At 41.6% G+C, this 10143-nt stretch overlaps 1 protein-coding gene across 2 annotated transcripts; it reads left to right on the plus strand.

The window, feature by feature from the left end:
* Positions 1-290: 290 nt before the first annotated feature.
* Positions 291-3241, plus strand: LOC115738777 (peptidyl-prolyl cis-trans isomerase FKBP18, chloroplastic). Of its 2 annotated transcripts, XR_004015149.2 has the most exons (7): positions 291-621; positions 1699-1769; positions 1854-1940; positions 2073-2222; positions 2389-2448; positions 2695-2886; positions 3111-3241. XR_004015149.2 is itself a non-coding variant. In XM_030671508.2 (6 exons), the coding sequence occupies exons 1-6, from the start codon at positions 381-383 to the stop codon at positions 2761-2763; spliced, it is 678 nt and encodes a 225-aa protein (XP_030527368.1). In that variant the 5' UTR covers positions 291-380; the 3' UTR covers positions 2764-3063. The 2 variants fall into 2 exon arrangements, 1 of the variants encoding a protein (XP_030527368.1); XM_030671508.2 differs by lacking the exon at positions 3111-3241 and having other exon boundaries at positions 2695-3063.
* Positions 3242-10143: the final 6902 nt, after the last annotated feature.

Here is a 10143-nt window from a genome sequence, read left to right on the forward strand (position 1 = left end):
AAGGACTTATTTAAATACTTAAATTATAGACCAAAGGATTTTGTTAGCAAAACAGTCTTTAGTAAGAGAATAACAGTGTGTTGTGAGTTATAAATTCTTAAAAAAAGAATCTCATGTTAATTTTTAATTAATTATTACTTATATTTTGTGATCAAAAGCAGATCGTTAGCATAACAGTCATAAAAAAAAAACTGTTATATAATCTATTCTCGTAAATCAAATTAGGTGAAAAATCAATCCTACCATAGTAATACTCGTCTTTACAAAGGAGAAGGGACAAAGGAGTAAAATTGGCGGGGAAAGGATAGGTGGCGAATGCGATTGGCTTGCGGTTCCTCCAACTCCAAGAGCATCTGCAAACCGCAGAAAGCCCAACGGCCATGGCTTCCGCTCGGAACTTCCACAAACCGACCCTCGACGACCATCTTCTCCGTCCAAAAGCCGCCTCGAACCAGCCGCCGGACTTCACGAAGCAACTCGTTCCTCCGACCCGCACGTCGAGAAGGTTCGCCATCTTGATCTCCTCGCTGCCGCTCGCGCTCACCTCGCTGCCTCAGTCGTCGGGGGCCAGGGAGAGGCGCAACCGGAAGGCCATCCCTCTCGAGGAATACGCCACGAGCCGTGAGTTTCCGGGTCCTCCGTTTTCTCTCGTTCGTCGTTCTTTCGTTGCGTCGGGAGTGTGAATTTGCACGCGTTCCGTCGCGCATGCCGTGGGATGCTCTCATTTTCCCCTTGTAGCAGTTGCGTGTGGTTATTAAGCACAAATGCACGCCGAATTCGATATCTGATGGGGTGTTTGAAAATTGAAATACGTGCTTCATTTGTTTTTGTGATTGAGTGAGCAATCGTGTAGTTAAGTGTAATGGCAGCTACATTGTTCGTGCAGTTCAAGGCTGCCTGTTGGTGTGATAATGCTAGTGATGTGAGGAAGTAATTGAGTCAAAATGCTGTTTATGTCACTTGTTGGAGCCTGTGTCTTGTAATTTGTGTGGATTCTAGTCCAATGTGTAGTTACAGTGAAACAGTTCCTGCAGTTTCATTCATAAGGGGAAGATTGCAGGGCGGTAGCTTGTGATCGTGCTTCTGCGATTTGCCCTTTATGGTTGTAGCTTTGACATTTTAGAAGCCGCCACTTGCTATGGTGATGCAGTTGAAGTGAGTACAATAAGCATTAAGGATGTGGTCCAGTCACATAATGTCCTTAGGAACGTCTACAATATTTCTTAGTTAAAAACATCGGAGCTGGTAGTAATTGCCCTGTTTGAGTGTTGGTTTTGCAATTCAATGGGTTCTGTGGGCTTGTCATTTAATTCTGCTTAAGCTAAGATCTTGAAGTTGACTCTGTGTAACTTCTCTTTGTCATCATACCTGATGGAATGCAGGAGGAATGTTTCCCTTTATCCACGTCATTTCGTAGGGCCTAGCTTAGTTCTTCTTTCTCCCCACCCCTCTTTCCCATGTACTACCTCTATAACCCATTTAGTCAGTTTAAAGTATTTCCTAAAGATTATTTTGTTCCCTGCCAATAGATGCTCAAACTTAAAAGTAAATTCCTATTCCCCACACACAGCTGAAAAGAACTGAATTCTCAGTTGCTAGATTTGTGGGGAAACAAGGCTCTCGTGTTTCACGAGAGAAATTTGCATTTTAGCTTGCTATCCGTTTCGTTTTAGTAAGCAATTCCAATCCTTGAAACAGCTGATGGAGTGAAATACTATGATATCATCGAGGGAAAGGGTCCAGCAGCTGAAAAAGGATCAACAGTCCAGGTTTGTTGATGTCGGTTTTCTGTTTATGCTTCCTCAAGCAATATATGAGCCAGTAATATTCTGTGTTGAATCCCTCTTTCGCAGGTGCATTTTGACTGTCTGTATCGCGGTATTACGGCTGTATCAAGTCGAGAATCTAAGCTTTTAGCTGGAAATCGCATTATTGCTCAGGTCTTATATTTTGGGTTTTCTTTTCTTGTATCATATTGCCATCTCCAGTTCAGACAAATTCTCCTCATTTTGATTCAGTGCCTTATCTGGACCAATGCTTTGCTAATGTGCAAGCTTGCTTGGCATTATTAGCCATATGTATTCAAGGTAGGATCTCCTCCAGGAAAGGAACGCAAGCGCGAATTTGTAGATAATCCAAATGGATTATTTTCAGCACAGGCTGCTCCCAAGCCTCCACCTGCTATGTACTTGATAACAGAAGGGATGAAAGTGGGTGGAAAGGTGATCATCTCAACTCCTATCGGCAGTAAATGTTCGTCAATGGGGCTAATTTTTCATTCAGTAACTGAATTGCTAGCGCTTAAGCTAGTGCTGTTGTGTTTTCCTTGTGCCATCTTCTCTTGGTCCTCAATGGCCTTATTGTTCTCGAACGTTCATCTTTTTTCAGAGAACGGTTATTGTTCCTCCAGAGGCTGGCTATGGTCAGAGGGGAATGAATGAGATACCGGTAGTTTTTGTATTCTCAATTCATTGGGAATTAACCCACTTTTGTGTTTAGGAGCTGAACATACCATTAAATGCCTGGTTCTTAGAGCTTGCCTGAAAACTTTTATGCCTCTTTTAAGATTTCTACTCCATTCCTAAGTGAGGTTTCCTATCCATTTGCATGTTGCGCCTCTAAGCATCTCATTACATTTGCTTGAGAGTTCAATACGATGCATTCTTGAGAGTACTCGTGTTTTCCCTCTTCCAGCCAGGGGCCACCTTTGAGCTGAATATCGAGCTTCTGCAAGTAGAACCGCCTGAAGGAAAGCAGACTTAGTATTGCGTGCGGACGGCCATGAGGTGATGGAGTTGATGCGATGCTGAAATTTTGTATCCTTTTCTTCTAATAGGAGGCAGATAAGTCAGCTGAGGGATCATCATGTGCAGAGTGATAAGTCAGGTTGAATTCGTGACTTGCTAGTTTCTATGCATATCTCCTTCCTCCTCTTCTTCTTCCTCTACTACAAAGCATGATGAAGCGGAAACATTGTAATCTCGGGCCGATGTTCTTGCTTCCAATGCCGCAGAATTCACTGATATTGTTGGTATAGTATACATGAGACTGTTGACCACATGAGTAGAGACACTAACATTTATCCAAACTTCTCTCCCATTATCTCGAAGGAAAAGAAGATCAGCACCTATTTGCGACAAGTTCTGGTTTATCCATCACAGGTAATGGGAAGACAGAGAGAGGGGAACGTTAATCAATAGTCGGGAGCAGTGTGTTTGTGCTCTGGAATTTTCACATTTCTCGAATTTGACTCGTGCATCCTTGATAAATGGATGGTTGTGGCGTATAACATTCCAGTTTGTTCGATAACTAAATACCATCACTGGTCACGTCACGAGGTTGAAACTGCCGTGAACATGAAATGATGGAAAGGGATAATTACAAGACAAGTCTTTAAAACTTGTCGATTATATATGATTTAGACTTTTGTATTAAGTAACTTGCGATTATTTCGATGCGCTTTGAGTCCTTCTTTTTGTTTGAACGAGGTGACTCAATTAGACCAAAAGTCGAAAGTTCTAGGACTTAAATGCACGAAGTATATGGGAGGCGATCAAACAAGGAGCTCGCACGTCATGCCCCTAAGTTTTTGGTTGTTGATGTCTCGCTTTTTGCAACATCATCTTGACATTTTGAAATCCATTTCATCTGTGTGCCTTCTGATGTTGGCTCTGGCCAAATTCTCACTGGGGTTGTTCGCGTACTCTCACATGAATAGACGGTGCTCACTAAGAAGGGCAAAAATGTCCATTAAGTATATGAGAAAGACATTTTGCACCCTAGATTTTTTATATTGCAGCAAATTTCCCTCGCACTGCTTCAAAATTTTTGCATAATAGTAACTACAAAAGTGAAAGTTTTATTTATGATTAAGGAAAAATGAAATTGATTGTTTGCCAATGTAGTCATTTCGGCTTTTTTTTTTTTTTTTTTAAAATCGTTGACCCGAATGTTGGACGTTCGACGTGAAATGGCCAAGACCGGCATAGACAATTTTTGCAATTTTTCAACAATTTTCTGATTTATTTATTTTTCTATTCCAAAAAAGAATTAATCTAGAAATCTTTGACAAACTAAAGAAAATTCGTGTGTCATATTTTGTTGGACTTAATTAAATGCTTTTTCATATGTGTCATATTTTATTAGACTTATTTAACGGCCTAATTATATTGAGGTTATTTGTAAATCAACTTGAAATAAATCATTAAGGAGTATGGACTAGATGAGGGAATAGAGGAAAAGGAGGATGGCGATGGCTAATGGTGATTTGCGATACCCGAGGTAGACATGGCCAAATGGAACCGTGGGCCCAGAATCGGCCCGTTGACCAGGCCCGAACAGGTCCGTTGACTGGGCCCACGGTTCCAACCCGAAACCGAAACCGAAACCGAAACCGGCCCGGAACCGCCAGGCCCGAGCGGGTTCCGACCCGTTTAAAAAAAAAAAAAAAGGGAGGAAGCCTGGGGGAAAAGAGCCATTGGGCCTAAGAACCGGCGGTTCCGAACCGGAACTGGAACAAGCGGTTCCACGGAACCGGCCATGTCTAACTCCGAGGTGCGACGGTGGTCAATGATTCGGATACTCTTGCTTGGAACATCGCCGCGTCAAAAACAGAGATCGAGAGAGAAAATGAAATTATTATTTATTTATTCATTTTCTCATTTAGGGTGTGTTTATTTTATGAAAGTTTTGAGATTTAAAAAATATTTTATGGAAATTGTTTGCTTGCATCACTTACAAAAATAAATAAATAAATAAGCAATAGTTTCATTGCTCGCAGAAATAGTTAAGCATAAATTGTTGTTGATAATGAAAACATCTTCCGTCGATCGATTAATTTTTGATGATATAACTAACTTTTTTTTTTCTAAAAAAACGTCTTTCAAGTCTTAACTTTTTCATGAAATAAACGCACCCTAGTTTTCTATCGTGTTGTTTAGCTGTAAATTATTTCTTGTGATTTTAGAATTACTGTCAGGGGAAGGTTCGGACGAATTTCCAAAGATCAAGGGGCATATTGCGTGAATTTTAAAACATCAGGGGGTTACAGGGGCAAAATGCAATTCTCCTTAATTTTGGACACTTTTGCCCTTCACAGCAGGTCGCATCAGCCAATGATAGTGGGATTGGAACTTCCTTAGGTGGAAGAAGCATTGAGATCTGAAAATGGAGAAGTTGAAGGATTTATCTAGCTCTAAAGGGGAAAAAACCCTCCCAACTTTACTGCTTTAAGGCCATATCATAGCAGATGACTCTTCGGCTTTTGAACAATAGACTTGAAGAGGGGGTTTTTTTTCTGTAAGGATATGGTGCACAACCACAATGAAATAAAACGTATAAGCGAGAAAAAAAATAAAATCGAGACACAAGGTTCCGGTTCACTCTTAAACTAGTGCCAGTAAAGGATTCCACTGTAATTAGTACATTGCACATCTCTGTTATATTACTTAATTATAAGTGAAAAAGAATAACAGTTATTCATGGGCCAAAACTCAAACTACCGCTAAATATGAGCTCAAACTATAAAAACCATCTAATGGCTCAGGATCGCTGCCTCCGTGACCCCCGCCCATTCACCATAGAGCAGAACCCCGCGCTTTTCTATCGATGAGGAATATGAACCACATCCCAATGCTACTTTGACCTTCATGGTATCTGACATGAGGTTGTTTTAATCCAGAAGGGCAGCAGCAGAGCTTCCCAAGGGTGTTTTGCTTCTCCAATCTCTGCTTTGTTCAAATAAAGATGGAGGGCTTTGACAATTGTCAAGTTCTTTGAAGGCAATCCTGTCTTTGGTGGTTCTGCTCCTTTTCACATAAGCAGGGTCAGTTGAATGCAAGGTGACAATCAAGAGTGACGACCTTTGTGGTGCAAAAAGGCTCACCTCGATGCCTTTGTTTCTATTACAGTCTATACAGGAGTCGGATTGCTCTTCCCTTATGAGCATGTGGCGGCAATCTTGTAGGTGATCCCTCAAATGGGGGACGTTAAGTATGTTTCTATTGGTCCTCTCATGCCTCTAAGCAATGCCTGAAGTCAATCGATCTTAGTCAAAATCTATCGATAGCGATATCAGAAAGACATTTACTTTCTGAGTTTTTTTGTTGAATTTCCTCTCAGTTACTTGCAGGGAGACAAGTTGATGACTCTGCAGCACAGGCCTGGTTTTGCAAGAGTATACGGCTTGCAGAAAGGCTCGTTTCGAACCTCATTGAGCTACATAGAATTTGTTAATGACATCTGGTCACACAGAAGTTGCCCTGAAGTCGCCTCTCAATTGGCTAATTCATAAGATAATTGCATAGCATGTTGCAGGCTTACAGCGTGGCGGCGAATTTGGATTGGCATCATGACCATTTTCATGCTGCTGTTGCTTTCAGCTTACCTGACTTTTCGTGTGCAGTCTAATGAGCATTCAAGCCGGGGGTTCCATTGGAGTACACATGCATGATTAAAGCTGCTGCTGAGAAAATAACAGCTGATATTATACGAGAGGTATGATTAGAATCCTAACTGGTCTTCTTTTTTATTGGAAATTTATATTTCCCGCTTCCTAATTTCGCAGGTTTCCTAGTTTAGAGGAGTGTTTGGTTTCTGCAGCTTGACTAGGAATTGCTCTCCATAGTCCATCCCCAGCCTGTTGTGTGCAATAACTGGACATCATCGCTGTTGCGGTAAAGCAAAGTTAAGTCAGTTGCAAGCTGCCTAAATGAGCAATTTCTCTCGGTTTCGGGACAAAGGATACTCTGGAATACAAAACCAACTTTTTGGATTTGGCTTTCTTGTGTGGCATATTTCGAAGGTTTATTTCCGTGTCAGGAGCGGCCCAACAATGGTTTGGTGGAATTAGTCTTGGTTAATTCTGGTGATGGAATTGAGTCTGATCTAACAACAAAGGATTGCTCCTAATACCAGCAAACACTACGCGGTGTTTACTTCCATTCTCCCAAGGAAGAAAGACCACTTTTCTACTGATGGAGAACCGTAACTCCAAGCAGCTGTCATTTGTCAACAGTCCACAAGGAAATGCTTGTAATCATGTCTATCTTGTGCAGTTTAGTTCTCATTCGCATCCAAGCGCCGTTGAATGAAGCCGAATCGTTAACAAGAAAGCCTACCTGCGAAATGCATCTCGAGCATCGTTGACCATGTAATACTTGGAGGGTAAACCCAAGGCAAAAATCAGTAGAGGAGGAGAAGAACTGGGAAGGAATTAGAGATGGAAGCAGATGGATCAAGACAGATTCCAACTGTGAGTAGTTGCATTATAAGGAGGAGTGATTTGACAAACTTTGTAATCCTGCTTTTACAGCCACTCCTAGCTTGCTTGTTCATTGTGGTGGTGCCATTCCAGCGCACTGCATAGATGTTTTCAATCAAAAGCCGTGTCTTGATCGGCGGCGACTTCCCTAGACAAACAGAAGTCCGAACTATGTTGCATCCAGGGACCACTTGGGTCGGATATGTTCACCGAAAAAATGAAAGGATATGTCCAGCTTCCGGAACCAAACATAGCCACATATGCGTGACGAATAACAGTCCTAAATGAGTTGGCTCACCAACTGGTCTGTCAATCCTTTGTTTAAGATATCGTTTTCGGAGATGTAGAACAGCCCAGCATCCGCTGCTGCACTAAAATCACAAGGCGAGAGGACCCTTACAGTTCCATTCTCAAGAATCTCCAATGACAAACTCATGTCACTGCAAGGAACACCCCAGTCAGCAAAAATGCCATAGATCATTCACGAATTCACTAACCATCGAGCATTTCTCTACTAGCTCCTCGAGTTCACCAAACAAAGATAAGGATTCATCCAAAGACCTGTTTCCATTCCATTCCCATTGGCATCAGCCTTGTCAAGAATCCGTTTGTCACATCATCATAAATAGATACACCAGCTTCAACAGAGAAAAAGGCCTTCTCTTTTTTGTCTGCCAATTGGCTATGGTACCTCGCCTTTTTTATGTCCTCATACTCAGATTGGCCAGGATAAACCAGTGATTTTAAATCATCCTTCTCTTCTATATTGGCAGATTGTATGTACTTCATGAAACTAGAGAGAAGACGGTCCTTAGCTTTAGATTCAGCCTCAGAGCCAACAGAGTTCACTAGCTCAGCACACTCATCTTCAACTTTCCCTATCTCAAAGGCATACTTACAGTCGTTTGGACAACAGGTCATCATGAGCATGTTTGACCGATTCACGAGAATCGTTTAGTAGCTTAGATGTCAATTAAGCACCCTGTCCACGGGCCATGGAAATGATATCAGATGTAAGAACACCTAATCTCAACTCAAAAATTAGAGCCCACCTATACACCATGCTGGTCGTAAGGTAATTTAGAGGAAGAATTCTCTGCAAAGCTAGAGAGTAAACTTGAATTGCAGTGAAAGATGATGACACACCGTGATCTTCACTCAGCTACGAGCTTCGAGAGTTCCCTATCTATATCAGTGCATTGTCCTTGTGTCGGCTCTGGAACAACAGTAAGTGGAACCCAAGCCACCAGGACTGCTGATGAAAGGGACAAAGCTTCTCCCAGACAGGCACTTATTTCTGGTATCAGATTGCCCCTAGAGCATCACTGATCCTTCCTTGTTGCTCGACCCAGTTGGTTGCTTCTGGAGCTTTTTCAGCTCCCAAAGCTTTTGCTTGAGAGACTCACGAGCCTGAATTTCAAAAGAAGCACAAACTTTTTCCGAATTACAAGTTGCTTCAGCAATGACTGACTCTGCAGATGTCTCATGTAGAATAAGGTTAGACCGCTCGCGATCAGCTTGACAGAATAGAGCAGAAACAACTTCATATTTGTTTAGCACAGCAGAAAGCCTCTGGTACATTATTAACAATGTCAGGAAAAAAAAAATTATCATTCAAGACACGTTTTAACCAGGAAGTACTAAAATTTCCAGGCAGTCAATTTTCCTACCACGAGGACAGATTCAACAGCAGAGGATTGACGCCTTCTGTCTTAGTTAATTCTGGTGATGGAATCAGGTCTGATTTAACAACAGAGGATCGTTCCTGATACTCGTAAACATTACGCATTTTTTTACTTCCACTCTCCTAAGTATGAAAGACCACATTTCTACTGATGGGAGAACCGTAACTCCGAGCAACTGTCAATAGTCCACAAGGAAATGCTTGTAATCATGTCTATTTTGACAGTTTCATTCTCATTCGCATGTAAGCGTTGTTAAATGAAGCCTAATCGTTAACAAGAAAGTCTACCCGCAAAATGCATCTCGGGCATCATCAAAAATCACTAGAGGAAGAGAAGAACAGGGATGGAATTAGAGATGGAAGCAGATGGTTCAAGACAGATTCCAATTGTGAGTAGTTGCATGATAAGGAGGAGCCATTTGACAAGCTTTGTAATCCTGTTATTACAGCCACTCCTTGCTTACTAGGTCATTCTTGATCGACGGCGACTTCCCTAGACAAACACAAGTCCGAATCATGTTACATCCAGGGAACACTTGGGCCGAATATGCTCACCGAAAATGAACGGATATGTCCAGCTTCCCGAATCAAACATAGCCACATATGCGTGACGAATAAGAGAGTCCTAAATGATGTAGCTCACCAACTGGTCTGTCGATCCTTTGTTTAAGACGTTGTTTCGGAGATGTAGAACAGCCCAGCATCCGATGCTACAATCACAAAGGTGAGAGGACCCTTACAGTTTCATTCTCAAAAATGTCCAAAGACAAACTCGTTCCTATACTGTTTATAGGTTTTTCACATATGCATTAGTATTTGAGTTCCTTGAAGACACGAGTGTATACCATCCTGGGACGATTCTCTTTTCTAGATGTTAGTCGGAGCATCCAAGAACAGTCAGGAACATCGATAAGGGCTGATCTACTCCGGCGATTGAAAGCATCAGCCATCAACAAGTCATTAATCTTCTGGAGATGAATGATGCTAAAGTTGAATAGAATGAAGCTTTGTGGTTGAGCCGCATTATCCCAAAGCATTCTCCTCCACTTCTCTCACATTAATTAGATGAAAAAGCTTAAATTCCTTATTCAGGATTTTTGATGTTCCTAATAAAATGTTGGGATACGTTCACTTGGAAATCCTAAAACTTATTAGGAAAGTATAATTAAGTCCTAATTTGCAGAAAATGCAATCGATT

The sequence above is a fragment of the Rhodamnia argentea genome, chromosome 2, assembly GCF_020921035.1.
Source record: "Rhodamnia argentea isolate NSW1041297 chromosome 2, ASM2092103v1, whole genome shotgun sequence".
Lineage (NCBI taxonomy): Eukaryota > Viridiplantae > Streptophyta > Magnoliopsida > Myrtales > Myrtaceae > Rhodamnia > Rhodamnia argentea.